Consider the following 18,425-nt stretch of genomic DNA (forward strand, 5'->3'; position numbering starts at 1 on the left):
ATAATCATTCACAATCGACATAATATTCAGACAAATTTCAATGTTTATGCACATAACTAATAAGATGGATTCAAATTGATAAAAATCTCAATCTTGAATACTGAATAGTTTATTCAGGGTTACATATCCTTCAAATACATAGACAAAAAACATTTCGAAACACCTTAATGAATCGAACGCACAAGCAGGTATAGTGGGTGAGCATCTGTTAAATGAGAATGAATAATAATCATCGTTGGACCAGTCTCGTGCCAAGGAAATACAAAATTGGCATCCTAAAGTTTAACAAATTAAAGCATAAGATAGGAACATTAAGATTATAAAAATAGTTAATTTTTCAATTCGATTTTCTAAGCCATTTTATTCAAAATAGATCAGGTTCACAATCAATCAGATGAAAACTACCAAGGACCTAAAATCAAAGTGTTCAGAATAACAATTCATAATTCTCATCCTACACCTCTGGAAACATTTTCAATCGTCAACACGTGTCCGTAATAATGTTTTGCTTCGCCGGGCTGTGGAAGTTACATAGAATGCGTCCATAAAGCGTCCCATTCCCAAAGCAGCCCTAGGGACCCAACTATTAAGTCATAAATCATTTAATTATCCACGGCATAGATAGCAAGCTAGCTTGCTAGCTAAGTACGAGTACCTTGGCAAGGATTTTGCTCAAAAATAGGTTTCAAGTCGTTGTGGTTTGACCTTGTGGCGAACAATTTCATTTGGAAGCGAAATTGCTCTTTTATTTGGCAACAACGTCGTTTGGATACGGTCAAAATTTTGATTAAATCCTGAAAATGTAGCATTATGAGATTCGCAATTGAGATGAATGAATCTTGATAGGAGCAATTTCACAGATATTTAATTTCAATCGGGCTACAACAAACTAAACCGTAGTCTTAAATGGATGCTCACTTGGGCTTCGTGCAGTATAAAAACTAAGTTGTATCAATCTTCCTTTAAAACTATATTTCCATCAACTAGAAGTAAGTTACCCCATTCTCATTTATCACTGTTATTTTATTCTCTTTGTCACCATGCTCTAACAAACCCTCACGTGGCTGGAACCATAACTGATGGGTCAAAATTATACGAAAACTTCAGGTCCACGGAACGGCGGACGACAACGTGCACTTCCAGCAGAGCATGGTCCTCTCGAAAGCGCTCTCGGCCAAGGGAGCCCTCTTCAAGCAGCTGATCTATCCGGACGAGGGCCACAACCTGGCCGGAGTGAAAAAGCACCTTTACCGATCGATGACGCTGTTCTTCGAGGACTGCTTCCGAAAGTTGGTAAGTAGTATCGAGAAGGGGAAATTAGGGATGGAGAAAAGCTCAACATTTTTGGGGATACCCACTTACTTTGCCCCAGTCATGCCGGAAGATGATTGATATGTTTGCCATGGACGACGGGAAAATGGTAACTTTTCGGGATTATGTTAGCTTAGGCATTGTTTTTGCGGAGGCCTAAGGTTGTGAAATTCACAAACAGGTTTCTAGGGTTTAAAATGCTTCCGCTTGTCAGTCCTTCGACCGAGTTCGAAATAACATAATAATAACGGCTAGAGCTTTACGGCTCACTTTCAAGGCAAACGATAAAGCCGACGATAAACATCAAACAATGAGGGACTCGAGTGAAATGGCAAATGAAGATGTGGCATTTCGGATTGGAATGTTCTTCGAAGAATTGATACCTACCTTATTTTGATGTCCGATATTCTCCCCCAAGGCTCGAATACATTTCGATATTTAGATCCAATTTTTAATCATTAGATATTTTTCGTATTCAAAATATGATTACTAATTTAAAAATAAATTCCTTTCTCATTCGCATATTTTGGTGTTTTATGGAAAAGCTTAAGTTACTAAAAAGGAGAGATAAGACTATAATGAAGTGAGGGGCATTTAAGTCATAGAATTTTTTTAAATTTTGTTCCTGTTAGCTCCATTTTCAACAACATAAAGTTTTCAATTCAAAATGTTACAGTTCCACCCATTTGGCCAATTTTTTACAAAGTTCAAAACTCATTTTTTTTTGTAGCGGCCCACCACACTCCCCCACACCAAAAGGCTCAATTGAGCCTCTGGTAATGGACGCTACTGTTCTCAGCACGTCTGGTAGCAAAACAAAGAAACTTCAACGCGAACAAAATTTCAATCATGCTGAGAACACAAAAGTTTATTATTTACTGCGAGGAAATGTATGCTATAATTAAACAAGATTACGATAAGGATCTCAATGGAAGAAAATTTCCTTTAAAGGGATCTATTTCCTTTTTTTTAATAATGTTAACTGATCAAATATTATGCTGCAATTATTATTATGCTACAAAAACAAACAAAATTTTATTTAAAAAAAAACTGGTTGTTGATCGACTTTTTTAACGATTCAATTTTTCTTTTAATAACTGTACTACTTTGACTTTAAACATGGAACGGTTGTTGATGGTCTTTATTTCAGTAGGTAAAGCGTTGTATATTGTAGGTCCTATAAAAGAAATTCTTTTTTGCCCTAAAGATGTCATGGATCGGCTTCGTTGCAAGTAATTATTTTGACGGGTATTGTAGGTTCTTAATCCCGTAGTAAAATTAAGGTTTTGGTTATTGCTACTCGAGTGTATATTATCATGAACATATATAACGGTTTGCAAATTACAGAGTTCGGTTATTGGAAGAATGTTGTGCGTTCCCAGAGAGTATAGCTGTTGGGTAGGAAAAAGCAGGGGTAGTCTGAAGATGTTTTTCAAACATCTATTCTGTAGGGTCTGAAGTTTTTGAAGATGTGACAAGGAGGCTCTTCCCCATATCAAAATAAGATAGTTTAGATGAGACTGAATAAATGCATAGTAAAACTTGGGTATCTTTTTTGCCCAAAGTGATTTTTTTTCATATTTTCAAATTTATTTTTTCTTAAAGTTGCAAATCAAATAACTGTTTTTTTTTTAATTTAAAAGAAGGTTAAATACTACTCAAAAGTTTTGTGATTTGGCCCACAGATTGATAATATCACGTATGCAATAATAAGTCTCTGGAGCCACCAATATGATTTTATTATAAAAACAAGCGTGAATGACAACCCTCTATTAAAAATGGAAGTTTTTACGTTTCTAGGGTTTAAGAAAAACAACATACAGGGTGACAATAAAATGCCCATACTTTTTGAAAATACTCACAACTATTTTATATAGTATCAAATCGAATCAACCAAACAACTAATACTTTTTCTGGAATCTTGGCAACCAGGTTGAACCGATAAAATTCAAGAAAAGCTCAAAACATCTCCTATAAACCTCCATACATTTTTTTTAAGAAAGTGGAACATTTATTCGACGATGCTCGCTGTTAAAACTCTTAACAGGGTTTTCTTCACCGGCGCCTTAATTTTGACATCTGAGCCACTTCACTACCACCAACTGCTCAAACTGAGTCTGCAGAAAAATTAATCAGCATAAAAAAGTTTCTCAATATAAAATTTGGATTTTTGCATGTAAAATACCGAACTTGTGTCTCTGTGACCCCTGTAGGATTTTTTGAGTGCAACTTCAATACAAATACTTCAAACGACTCAACTGGCTTAGATCTAGACAAATTCCGGGAAATCGACCATTGTAATCTGTAAAAAGAAGTTTTTTTCGCTTAAGGGGGTTAGGGTCAAGAATACTCGCTTGTCAAATTCACAGGTGAATCATCTCATGTAATACATCCTGTAGAAAAAAAAAGCTCTTAGCTTCAAGATGAGGTACCGTAAAACGGGGTAACTTTGACCAACAATAAATTTTTCCACATTATCATCAATTACTCAGTCTTAAATTTGAATTTTTGAAAAATGTTTTCAACGTTTGAAGGCCTATAGCTTGAGTATCAAATAGGTAAAATTTGGTTTGTATTGAAAAAAAATTCTGTTAGTAAAAATGTTATTTAAAAATCTTTAAATATCTATTTTTTCCAAGGCTCACAAGCAAACAGCTCTCCTGATAATAACAAAAAGCATTTGGAAGCAAACGGGTTGTTGAATGTGAAAGAACAACTGTTTTTCTTTGTATATGTATAGTTGAAGTGCTATTTTTATAGTCGTTTAATGATAAATGTTTTAATATTCAAAAAATAAGAACATTTTCCAAGAGTAAGCCCGTATTGGAAAAATGGAAAGGAACCCTATCAAATGGTCAACTTTGAAGAAAAAATTAAAATGAAAATAGTGAGAGGGCCAAGAAGAATTGGTGAAGGTAAAACTTCATTTGTATTTTGAAGCTAAAACTATTTAGCAATTGTTATAATTTTTGCCCCTAAATGTATGCAGCATCATTGTTCTTTTTTTCGATTATAATTGTTTTTAAACGAAAAAATTGAAAAGCATGGTAAAATTGATAAACGAGCTTTTCTAATTATTATGAAGGTGTTTTGTATCCTTTATGATCAAGAAAACTCGATAAAGTCGACAAAATAGAGATTGATCAATGTTACCCCAAAGCATCAAATCGATTTTTAAATCAAATTTAATGTAGTCTGATAAATTTTTGCAACCAAGTTTTGACCCAAAAATGTCACTGACAAAGGTTTGGAACGTCATTTACGGAAAATATTGTAAACAAGCATCGTCGAAGTCATTAACAAATGACTGAAGGAATGTATTGAGGTCGTAAAAGGCAAATTCGAACCAATCTCGATTTTTTTTTTGTTTTTTAGTTATTGCCAAGGTTCCATAGAATGTCATCAGTTGTTCAGGTGGTTGGATTTGTTTATTAAGTAAACAGGATAACGGATTTGAAGCATTTTTAAAAAGTACTGGAATTTTATTGCAACCCTGTATTTAGCCCAGCTGTCAATGCTGAAATTCGAAACAAGCGCGCATAAATTTCAATCAGAATATCAATAAATCAAATCCTCTGGAGCCACCTTCTCAATTCAAGTACACTCTAATATAAACGAGTTAAAAAGGTGAATTCTAAGTTAAGTCTCAAGTCAAAACAAAAATCTAAGAATATGAAAAAAAATTCAAACAATGTAAAACAATTTAAAAAATGCAAAAAATTAAAACAGGAAAATAAGATACATATCTACTTACTTAGGGGTCCGGCGACGATTCTCCGACGCATAGGGTTGAGATAAAAGATCTCCATTGCTGGTGATCCGGAGCCAGCGTCTTCACTTGCTGCTAGCCAAAATTTTCGTCAACTGTGCAAAATTCAGCGACTAGACTACGCCACGCCGCCGCGAGCTTCTGAGTCTGCCTCTTCTTTGGTGCCCATCTGAATTCCGGTCAAGCGCCTCTCCGACAATCTAGTTCTAATCTCTCGGCAGCGTATGCCCAATCCATCTCCACTTACGTTTCCGAATCTCAATTTTAAGCGTCTTTTGATGACACCGGCGATGTAGTTCCACCTTTCAGATCCAGTTACCAGGCCACCAAGCGCGTATGATATTCCGTAGGTTGCGATTCACAAATACTTGCAGTTTTCGCGTCGTCACCGCATATACGAATTTGACGTTTGAGTTAACGACTCGATTTTTTTGTTCGTAGTGCGCTGGCGTGAGCGCCAGATGTTTCGGAGACTCGCAAACGCTAATCGTGCTTTTCTGATCCGGGTTTCGATCTCTTACTTGATATCACCATCAGGCGAAATCTGGCTGCTATTTACTGGAAGCACTCCACTTTCTCAACCTGTTGCCCAGCTACCACGAAATTGGAACGCTTTTCTGTGTGGATTTCCATCGACTTGGTCTTTCCAACATTGACTTTGAGACCCGCTGCCTTGGAGCTTTCGGTGAGGTCAACGAGTTTGCTCTGCATGTCTTGTAGTCTTTGGGCGAGCGAAACAATATCGTTAGCCAGGTCAAGTACGTTTAGTTGCTCCATTGTCGAAGGATTCCACAGCAATCCTCGGTTTGGTGCACACTCAATCGATCTAGTCAAGATCTCATCCATTACGATGAGAAAAAGTAGCGGTGATGAGATACATCCTTGTCTTACTCCAGAAGTCGTGCAGGACCTTGCACGAAAATACCTCGTACTGTGGCTCGATGAGATGGACTTGTTTCTCTGGGACTCCTTGTCGCCTTAGAGCCGCCCAGATGTTTTCGTGGTTTAGTCGATCGAATGCTTTTTCGAAATCAACGAACACCAGCAGAAGAGAGTCCTGGAGTTCGTTGATTGGATCTAGTATAATTCGTAGCGTTGTGATGTGGTCACCACATGATCGTTCGGATCGGAATCCAGCATGTTGCGGTTGGAGGGTAGCGTCAATTTTCTCCTGGATCCTGTTCAGGATCACTTTGCAGAGTACTTTGAGGGTTGTACAGATCAACGTCAGGTCTCCTTTCTTCGGGACCTTTACAATGATACCCTGCCCAGTTGGTCACTGCTATTCGTGACTCGGAAGAGTTGTTAAAAATGCTCAGTCCAACGTTGAGCTGATCTGTTGTGGCAGGTGATCAGCTCGGTCTTACAGTGGCATTCTTACATTAGTTCTTACGCCACTAAGGCGGCCAGAAATGTAATAAAGTAATCGGATATCTCCATTGGTGGCTGTTCTTTCTCCCTCTTGTAACCTTTGGTTGAGTTACTAACCAGCACTGCTAAGACTCCCCCAATCCTTGCCTCAGGGTCGGCTTTTCAAAGATCAAAACTTCAAGTAAACGGTAGAAAATTAAGATTCGAGCTCTGCTCATCCACTTTATTCCACTTCCTCAACGGTAAAAAAAAGGAATTTGTTCCATTATACAACATGTAACATAATGTAACAAATTCTCCTATCTCACGCGTCTGCTTTCGAGTCCCACTCCTTGCGTACACCTCGTCCTCGTTTGGAACCGGAAATATTACGACCTCCTGTATACGCGGCGAAACTACCGAGTTGCTAGGGTGGGGTAGCTGAGGTAGTAAATTCGTGTCTCCGGCACTTCGGTGGCTTTCAGCGGTGTCACACGGCTCTGATGGGTGGTCCGCGATACGTCGGTAACTTCGTAGAAATCAGTCGAGACGCCCTCGAGTAGAAGTATTTTTTTCTTTCCATGTTAAGGTGCATTTACAGTTCTTTCGAACGTGAAAATGAAAATACTTATATTCTTGAAAAGCTCGACTATGCTGCATTTCATGGCAGCAAAACTAGGTGGAATAGATGCGGAATGGTTGAATGATTATTTTTGAACTGATTTCCTTGCTCAAAACCCTTTAAAATTGGTTTTATTTCAATTCCCCCGATTTTCACTGCGGAATATTTTTTCCGCGTTCACTGACATTCCGCTCGAAGTGTAAACGCACTGAGCGAACGTGAAAACGGAGAACGAACTAGAGTGGTGAATATAAATTCCGCATTCATTTTCACGTCCGAATGGCAATGTGCATTCTGAAAAAAATTTCACCGATGACGGAAAAATTTCAGAATCAATCATAATTTTTTCAGCAACATTTCAAACCATTTAAAATGATTACTGCACATGGTAACGTTCTGATTGAAACATTGTTTACCTATTTAAAGAACTTTGGTAAACTTGATTTGAAACTTCAATCAGAAAGAAAAAGAAGAAAGATTGCAGAGCTTATTTCGAATTGTTTTTCTCCGCATTTTTATACATAAAATCGAAGGATTAACATACAATATCAGAAATTTTTCTTTCAAACTTTGAATCTTTTGTAAATTTTTGTGTTCGGAACAAATTGTCAAAAACTTATTCCAGAGTTGAGTTTCAGTAAAAATGCCGAAAAAGTAGTTAAATTACTTTTGCCAGCTCTCTCTAAGTTGCTGAATTTTTATGTTATTCATCCGCAAGGATGATTCAGTTCTCAAGATTTTTCAATCGTTATTTAAATAACGATTTAAAAAACGACTGAAAAATCTTGAGCGATGAATTATCCTTGCGGATGAAAATCCTCAAAAGAAAAACGACTGAAAAATTATGCTGGCATGCAACCTTAGTGCTTACAGATTACGTAGTATTTTTATCATGTTTATTCAAAAATTGTTTTATGAAAAAAAAATCCTGAAACCGTGATTAATTATTAAAATACTAGCTGATCCCATACGAACTCCGTTTCGCTTTCAACTTGGAATATGTCATGAATAGTTTGTATAAAAGCCAATTGCCAAGCATTTTCCAGATGCACTTCCGAATTCATTGTTAAGTAATGTCGTCTGCTACTAAATTTGAAATCAGTAATTAATTGACCGTGCCAAAAAACCACGTGTATAAATTTCGACTCGATCATTACATAACAACGCAATTATTGCCAAAAAGCTAAACCCTTTTCGGCGGCTCTTATACAATCTTTGATGGCTGAAATCGAGTGCTCTTCCCTCAAAATTCCCGTGTGCAAATTTTCAAAGCAATCCATTGTATAATAACGTCAATTTTGCTAAAATACATTGAAAAATTAATTTATATGGACGACCCCTTTCAAACATTTGACATCTGAAATCGGTTGCTCGTCCCTGAAAACTACCGTGTGCAAATTTGCATCACAATCCGATGTAAAATAACGACGATATTGCAAAAATATTGAAAGGTTAATATGGACGACCTCCTTTGCCGGTCCCTTACACTGAATTTAATACCTGAAATTCATTGCTCGTCTCTCAAAACTCTCATGTACAAATTTTCGTCTGAATCCGATGTATAATAACGACAATATCACATCAATAATGAATAGTTAATCTGGACGACCCCTTTTGCCGACCCCTGATTTTAGTTTGGATAAGTGAAATCAGTTGTTTGTTCCTAATAACTCCTATGTGCAAATTCACCCCAATCCGATGTATAAAAACGTCAATATCACTAAGATACTGAAAATTCAATATGGAAGACCCCTTCTGCCGGCCCTTTACACTGTATTTGATACCTCAATTCGTTTGCACGTTACTCAGAACTATCGTGTACAAATTTTCATCTGAATCCGATGAATAATAACGACAATATCGCATTAACAGTGAATAGTTAATATGGACGACCCCTTTGGCTGACCCCTTACACAAAATTTGACACCTGAAATCCATTGCTCGTCTTTCAAAACACTAATGTGCAAATTTTCAACACGATCCGACATAAAGTAGCGTCAATATCGCGAAAACAATATTTGTCTTCAATGGACGACCCCCTTCAGAAGGGGTCATCTGAAAATCTAAAAACATTTCTCATCCTTCCTGGTCCTAATGAGCATCTTTGCCAAATTTCAGACCTCTAGCTCTTAAGACGGCTGAGTCTATAGAGGACAAACAAACAAACAAACAAACAAACAAACAAACAAACAAACAAACAAACAAACAAACAAACAAACAAACAAACAAACAAACAAACAAACAAACAAACAAACAAACAAACAAACAAACAAACAAACAAACAAACAAACAAACAAACAAACAAACAAACAAACAAACAAACAAACAAACAAACAAACAAACAAACAAACAAACAAACAAACAAACAAACAAACAAACAAACAAACAAACAAACAAACAAACAAACAAACAAACAAACAAACAAACAAACAAACAAACAAACAAACAAACAAACAAACAAACAAACAAACAAACAAACAAACAAACAAACAAACAAACAAACAAACAAACAAACAAACAAACAAACAAACAAACAAACAAACAAACAAACAAACAAACAAACAAACAAACAAACAAACAAACAAACAAACAAACAAACAAACAAACAAACAAACAAACAAACAAACAAACAAACAAACAAACAAACAAACAAACAAACAAACAAACAAACAAACAAACAAACAAACAAACAAACAAACAAACAAACAAACAAACAAACAAACAAACAAACAAACAAACAAACAAACAAACAAACAAACAAACAAACAAACAAACAAACAAACAAACAAACAAACAAACAAACAAACAAACAAACAAACAAACAAACAAACAAACAAACAAACAAACAAACAAACAAACAAACAAACAAACAAACAAACAAACAAACAAACAAACAAACAAACAAACAAACAAACAAACAAACAAACAAACAAACAAACAAACAAACAAACAAACAAACAAACAAACAAACAAACAAACAAACAAACAAACAAACAAACAAACAAACAAACAAACAAACAAACAAACAAACAAACAAACAAACAAACAAACAAACAAACAAACAAACAAACAAACAAACAAACAAACAAACAAACAAACAAACAAACAAACAAACAAACAAACAAACAAACAAACAAACAAACAAACAAACAAACAAACAAACAAACAAACAAACAAACAAACAAACAAACAAACAAACAAACAAACAAACAAACAAACAAACAAACAAACAAACAAACAAACAAACAAACAAACAAACAAACAAACAAACAAACAAACAAACAAACAAACAAACAAACAAACAAACAAACAAACAAACAAACAAACAAACAAACAAACAAACAAACAAACAAACAAACAAACAAACAAACAAACAAACAAACAAACAAACAAACAAACAAACAAACAAACAAACAAACAAACAAACAAACAAACAAACAAACAAACAAACAAACAAACAAACAAACAAACAAACAAACAAACAAACAAACAAACAAACAAACAAACAAACAAACAAACAAACAAACAAACAAACAAACAAACAAACAAACAAACAAACAAACAAACAAACAAACAAACAAACAAACAAACAAACAAACAAACAAACAAACAAACAAACAAACAAACAAACAAACAAACAAACAAACAAACAAACAAACAAACAAACAAACAAACAAACAAACAAACAAACAAACAAACAAACAAACAAACAAACAAACAAACAAACAAACAAACAAACAAACAAACAAACAAACAAACAAACAAACAAACAAACAAACAAACAAACAAACAAACAAACAAACAAACAAACAAACAAACAAACAAACAAACAAACAAACAAACAAACAAACAAACAAACAAACAAACAAACAAACAAACAAACAAACAAACAAACAAACAAACAAACAAACAAACAAACAAACAAACAAACAAACAAACAAACAAACAAACAAACACACAGAAATTGCTTTTTATATATATGACCCATTCCAAGCAGCCCTCAACTGGAGAACTGTTTTTCATTTTTCATTATTCAAAAATAAATTACATAGCGTTAGAAAGGTTATTTCTTGAGTGTCATTTTCCATTAAAAGATTTTCATCTACCTTTTTTTAGAATTGAGTATGTTAACGTTGAAATTTAAAAATTTTAGTATGAATTTAAATTGATTTTTGCAAATATTCTTTATTTATAACATAACTTTGTCAAAAATCTAGCTATGTGAAAACAAATTACTGCAAAATGATGGTAGAAAAGCCATCTTTTTTCGAAAACGTTCAAGACTTTTTACTTCAACACTATGATAGTATTTCTTCAATACAAGTTCAACACAACAATGTGCTTCAATAAACGAATTCATTTATCAAGTTTTTAAAGAAACTATTTTTTTTTGCATTAACTTAGTTGTTTTTAAACATTTCTAATAAAACATATAAAAAGCGCTTAAATACGCTTGATTAAAGAATAAACAAACTATCAAACAAATGAAATCCTCATCGATTTTGTAAAAGAATATTTGTGAATCATAAAGATCTGTGGTTTGAATAAAAATCTTGCGAAAGATCAAGTTCTTCATATATCTATGTTGGAATGAAAAACACCGCTAGTAGCTTCTATTTCTTTCTGGCATTATGTTCAAACAAAATAAGTTCCATGAAATAAATGTAATGAGATTCAAAAAATCTTTGAACATGGTAAACTAAATAGATTAACTTTTTTATTAAAAAATTCATTAGATTTTCATAGAAAATTAATTCATAAAATTAATTTAATTATTTTAATAGAAAACCGCCCTTATTGAAATTTCCACCTCAAAGAATGTCACTAGAAAATCGAAATCGAACCCCGTGTTCACATAAAATCTTACAAAAGAGACTTCGAACTCAATTACAAAATTAAATAAATTCAAATATGTACTAGCACAAGGTCTCATGCAAAATTTGGGTCAGATTATTCTAAGGGAAGGGGTTGCGCAACGCACCTGAAGTTTATATGGAATTATGTAGATTTTGTTCGGCATGATAAAAAAATACCGTTTTTCGTCAATAATTTAAGTCTTTATTAACCAATTTTTCTTTTAATTTGAGTATTTTAAAGCTTTGATTATGACAATATTTTACCTGAGGAACGCGTTGCGATGAGAGTTATCATAAAACAGCTATAACGTTCAAAATTAGCGTCGATTAACAATCATTCAGGTATTTTTTTGTATTTGACCCATCAGAAGCTTATTATTGAAACTCAAAAACCTTTTTAACTAAACCATTGTCGAAATGGGATCTTGAGATAAACTATTTGTCATAATGAAAGTTATGTGAATGACTATAATTAAAACAAATCAGCCGATATGGACTTCAGAAATTGGTGCATAACTTGGTTTTAATGTCCTTCCAAACCCAATTTCTCATAATTCCATACAAATTTTAGGCTCATTGTGCCCTCCATTTCCGTGGGCCAATCCCCAAATTTGGCACTGGACTTTGTGTTAGGCCTAGGATCTATTTAAGCTTGCAACTTATAAGATTTTCATTAGATGGCTGATTTACGCACTCTAGTGTCGATTAACTATCTTTGAAAAGATCGAAGGCTTTGAAATTATCATTTATTTTTCCTTTCCTTTGCAATTAAAGATTAAAAATATTCAGAAACACATTTCAACGCTTTTACGAATTAATATTTCCTAGTTTTAGTTTTGGCCTAAATAATATTCACATGATCGCACAAAACAACTTCGAATAAAATTGATGTGAGCAGTGTTGCAAACCTTATCTGCTTATATGGGCCTTTGAGATTTAATTCCTTTTAATTTTTGGGAATAAATGGATCGATTTCATCACCAAATCACATTATTTATTAAGTTTTTAAGCATTTTAAGTAAATTGAGCATTCATTTTAAGATTATTCTTTGATTCATTTCATGTAGCTAACCATAAAATTTCGTGACGTCACAACGCTTTGCAAAACCCTGGTTTAAAAAATGGTGCGTTGTGACGTCACGAAACTGAATCGCTCTAAAATAAATTGAAATCAAAATTTGAAAAAATCAAAAACAGCGATTTGTTGGTTGTAATGAATCGATACTTTCCTGAAATTTTCATAAAATTTGATCAAATAGAAGAGCAGAAAATTGCGGAGTTGTAAAAAAAACTGAAAAGTGGGAAAAGAGGCGCGTTGTGACGTCACGACTCCTTTTGCTTATATTTTGTTAACTGTTTATTCTATACAAATACATTTGGTTTCAAATTGTAGAGAATGAAATTTTGACCTTATAATGTACAATTTTTAACAATGTGCGATATGACTTGTAAAACTTACGTACAATATACCAAAAAATTGTTTTGCAAACGTTGTGACGTCACGCTGGAATGGGTCATATATAGATTAAGTAAAAACCAATAGCTTCAAACAGCTATGTTGCAAACCGCCATTCGACTCAATCAAACAAATGTTGTGCATTGTTTGGGAACTGGCAACACAAACTTCCGACAATCTAATACAAACATATTTTTTCTTCGTTAGAAGTCCAGTATCTGAAGTTTAATTTAGTGTTGGCGCGATAGAAATATTGAATAAAAACTAAACTTGAAATCCTAAATTTGAATGAATTGAGTCAACACAAACATTCAACATTATCACATAATATACAGTATAACGAATGTTTCAAATAAGTCATAGATGTTTTAAAGTAACCGACTCTTAACGATATCTAATAATTTACAAAACTCGTCGAGAAGTCGATTTATTCATTCAAATAATAATTTAGTACATCTTAAAAAAACGATTTATATATCATATGATGATTTGCTTTAGTGTTTCTCGGCTACACTGACGAAAATGCAACCCATCAGCAGAGTTGTCAAATTACGGTTATCAAATTTCGGGTCTAACTACCGTTGCGAAAATCCAATTTTTCTCTGAATACACAACAGCTTCAAGCAAAAGGAAAATTCATACGTTCGTTCGAAAAATACTCGGTCCGAGCGAATCTCGGCTACAGTCGGACGGAGTAAGTTGTACTGTCATGCGAAATTCAACGCATTGAAAACTGTCACGGAGATATTTCCAAAACTGTCACGAAGCTTAAAAAACTTTCATACCCACGAACAAACTCTCGCATGAGGTAAAACAAGGCATCGCTGTACATCACACGACCGCTCCTTTTAAAACTGTCGGCGAAGAAATATTCGGGAAGCTTAAGCTAGTTACTCTTTGATCGATAAATACTTCTTGAGAGTACTCAAAATTCATAATTCAAATTTAAATTCATTGTATTAACGGATAAAGACTTTTGGATTATTTTTTTTAAATCAATCGTTTTTAAAAATGAATATGGCTTGAAGAAGAATAGGTTTTATTTTTGGTCTTGAAAAATTTAAATTTAAATTTGAACACCGGTTCGACTAGTATCGATCAAAACATTCGTTGAATTATCTATCATTTACTGATCGAAACCAATTTCGGTCTGTCATTGAACAAACTTGTTGCCAATTTGGGAGATTTGACCGAGTTCGGTTTACGTTCGCGTCCGAGTTCACAAGAACTGTAAACCGGGGTTTATGGATGGAAGCTGAAGCTGCCTCGGGAACCGTTACCGGAACTTAAGGGTAAATTACAAGCTCCTGATGATAGAGGGAACAAAATTGCGGCAAGGCATTAGGTCAGGCACTCGAAAGTTGTTCCGTATCTTGAGTTACCTGAAGGATTTTTTTTGTTTCGATTATAGTCGTTTTACCATCTTTATGGCATTCCGGTACAACTGTGTTCGATGTTTACTCTTGGGCTCGAACTCGCGGACATCGGCTCAGAAGACAACAGACTTGCCAACTGACCTATATCACAAGCCCCATTACTTGGAGGATCCCTCCACATAAACAAGCGAGCTTGTTTATGTGGAGGGATCTACGTTCAACTCTCTCCCGTAGTTGACCGGAGTTTACGTCGGGCTTTTCTTACGGTTTTGCACTGTTTCTGCAATGCGGAACGAATTGTACTCGGACGTTTTAGCTTGCCGTAACTCGTAGTACGCGCTCATAGATGCAACTTAAAAATGACCATTTTGTTGAAGGGCGATGGCGTTCCGTACCCAACCGTTAACCCTTGCACCTCTATCCCTTTTTCCGGCTTCCCCTCAGCAACTCAGCCATAATCTGCTGGCGTGTTCAACCCTGACTCCTTAGGCGTGACAGGTGCTGTCATCTGGTGTTGTGTGCCCATATCCTTGTACGCTTATATTGGTTGGCTGCATTCGAGGCTTTTTTGGATTGAAGGCAGATCCGCTCCACTCTCCACTCAATCACCAGCACTTCCTTGACATTTACATTTACGCGACGAATCTTGACAATCTTGAATAGAAACTTTCCCATGGTTAAACTCTTCGGCTAGGAAGTATGTCCAGGCACTCTTGTCTCGTCTACAAGCTCGTAAAACTAAATTTCCAACTCCGTATATCGTAAGCGGGCGGCTGCTTTGGCTGACCCAGTACATGCCTGCTCAATTCAGACTTTTGCCTTTCTCCGATCATCGACCATCCTCCAAGTTTCATTCGACATCCATTCACTTCTTCTTTCACAAACTTTACCGAGAGTACCATGGCTCGTCTTGATAAAGGCATTCTTGATTTCACACCACTGTTCTTTGACTCGACAATTCCGAGGCTCGGGATTCTAGCTGTTCAACGTATGTCCTTTTCACCTCTGAATTTTTTAACCGGCGGACGTCGTTTCGATACCGACTTTCTCCTCTCGCCATTGGACACGCACACTCTCAGTCGTATCCCACCACGGAGAAGATGATTTCTCCATTTTCGGCAGATGCAGTTGTGGTCAATTTGATTTTCTGTTCGGCCATCTCGGGACACCCAAGTGATCTTATGTGCTGGTCAATGGGGGAAAAACGATCCACCAATCACCGTGTTGTTGTTGCCACAAAATTCTACAAACAGCTCTCCGATTTTGCTCATCTCACCTTCGGAATCTACTCAACCAAGCTGTTCAATGGGCTGTGAAACTGCTCTTTCTCCTGCAAATCGGCAACGTCAGTCGGCGCATAACACTGAATCATTGTAAGGTTCTAACCCGTGCTCTGAATCCGGCCACCATTATTCTTTCGTTTATCGATTCTCATCTTATGAGGACCACATTGGCCTGCGGGCTTAATAAGAAACCAACTCTTCGTTCCCGTATAGCGTGTTCCCGTCGTATGCAAGAGTACAGCAGTACTTGCCCGGACTGTGTCTTGTGTTCTCCAGTGTTAGGCCAACGGACTTCGCTCAGTCCCAATATCTCTAGCTTGAAAGCCTCTCTAGTCAGTTGAGCCTAATTGACCCTTGGCTGTGCAAGGGTCAAAATTTTCCAAGTTTCAATTCTAGTCCGTGTTTTATACTCCGTGTCGTTGCCAAAGTTCCGATAAAGTTTTTCGTATAACAAAAGTTATTAGTAATTATAAAGCTTTTTTTTTTTTGCGAAAAAAAGAGGTTTTCGAAGGTCAAGTTTTATCTTGTTGTATTTTATTCTAACTGGTTTAATCTTGTTTACCATGTGTAATTCTATTTTATGTTGCTCTATCTCGTTTTGTGCAACTTTATTTAGTTTGGCCTTGTGTTATCTACTTTGAGCTAATTGTTTTATTCGTCCTTATTTAATCTTGTTCTTCAAAATACCGAAAACAAATTACCGATCGCTCGGTATAACAAAGGTCCCATCGATGAACTTTTCATAGTTTATTCGGTAAATATTATCTCATATCTCTATATTTGGTATTTTTTTGTCGAATAACACCTGTTATAATCATAGTCTCCGGTCACTAACTCTACACTAAGGTTTTTTTTTTTACGCGGTATGAATTCCGTCGTTAACGTATAGGACTTGGAATATTTTCGCTCAAAAAACGTGTTGATTCGCGAGAACCTTGTAGAAGAATCATATCCATGGCAAAAAACCGCGTGAAAAGCCGTGTTAGTAAAACTGAGCAAAATCAAACCGCATGAAAAAAGACCTTAGTGTAATGTAATCACCGGTCACTAAAAAATATTAAACAGAATAACAATCTCAATTATCTAGTAACACAGCTTCATTATGTTTGTTTCTTCCAGGTACCCCAGGAGGTGAAAGCCGGTCTCGGAAACGGTGGCTCGAGCGATTAATATTTGCTCGATTACTTCGGCGGTACTGACTCGTCTTCAAGTTTCATGTAAAAGTTTCTTCCTGCTCACTATCACTAGAATGCCACCGGCCATCGACTGACCTATGGGAGGGAGGTCCTCGTAAACATCCACTTGACCTCACTCATCAGTTCAGCCCCGAGGTTCCGAAATGCGCTGGTGGAATCTTACATCAACAACAACTTCAATCAAACGTGGCCCTTCAATCGTTTAACTTACGCCTCCAATCTTTGGCTAAGCGTCTTAGTGAAGTGGCCACGCGGTAGTGTTTCTTGAAAAAAAAAAAGTAACTAAAACAACCAGTTTCTGAACTCGATTAGCGAATTTATATTGGTAGCGGCAAACATAAAGTGTAACATCTTTCAGACTAGATCGAGATCATCCAGACGAAACACATCGAGCAACAGTAACAACAACATCATACGTAGGAAACTTTTAGCATGTAAACTTGTAGCAGAACGAATTGAGCACATCAGTTCGAAAGTCACGTAGTACTGCCGGAAGTAACGATGAAAGGCAGCAAAACTTTATGGGTAGGGGAAATTTCTCACAAAAACGGAAGCTAAGCGGTGGGTGAGATTATCATTGAGAATTTCGAAGATGGGATGAAATCTAACGGGCAAAAGCGATGTGATGGAAATTTAAGGTACCTATTATGATTTGAAAAAATAGCAAATAACACATGGTTGTGATGAGATTGAGCCGTTTGGAGCATTTTGAGGGTGAAATTTCAAACGCTATTGATAATGAAGAAACATAGAAAGGATTTAGGTTCAACAGAAGTATTTATGAATCCTCAATCAGTCTTTCCTGGAAATGAACAAACCTAATAGGTTTTTATTTATTTCTGATCAACGGATCACATGTTGATCCCAATGATTACTTAAAATTAAGGTTAAAAACAAAACATTTAAATCTAACGCAAATCTTTCGTTGACTCTGGTGGCTGATAAAGATAACCTCAACATGCGATCGTACAACATATCTTGAGTGTTGTGTTCTAGTAACCCCAGAAAAGCATTCTCTTGTTGCTAAAAGGGCTCTCTCTCTCGGTGGCTTCGAGAATTAGCTAGACTTCGATCGACAGCACTCATCCAAAAAATCAAGAAGTGTTTGAAATCCCTTGAGAAAACAAATACAGGGCTTTGAGACCTGAACTAAGATTTACCATTAAGCATTCACAATTCACATACAAAAAAATACTATATTATTTA

The 18,425-nt window shown here is 35.6% G+C and overlaps 1 protein-coding gene across 2 annotated transcripts in view; it reads left to right on the forward strand.

Moving 5' to 3' along the window:
• The window catches only part of LOC129745575 (venom dipeptidyl peptidase 4), an 810,441-nt gene extending 792,324 nt beyond the window's left edge, over positions 1-18,117 (forward strand). For both annotated transcript variants that reach the window (XM_055738722.1, XM_055738721.1), the window contains 2 exons: positions 1,108-1,293; positions 17,143-18,117. In XM_055738722.1, coding sequence (XP_055594697.1) covers positions 1,108-1,293; positions 17,143-17,193 — 237 coding nt within the window. In that variant the 3' untranslated portion in view covers positions 17,194-18,117. The remainder of the gene's footprint in view (positions 1-1,107; positions 1,294-17,142) is intronic.
• The last annotated feature ends 308 nt before the right edge of the window (positions 18,118-18,425 follow it).

Source organism: Uranotaenia lowii, chromosome 2 (assembly GCF_029784155.1).
Source record: "Uranotaenia lowii strain MFRU-FL chromosome 2, ASM2978415v1, whole genome shotgun sequence".
Lineage (NCBI taxonomy): Eukaryota > Metazoa > Arthropoda > Insecta > Diptera > Culicidae > Uranotaenia > Uranotaenia lowii.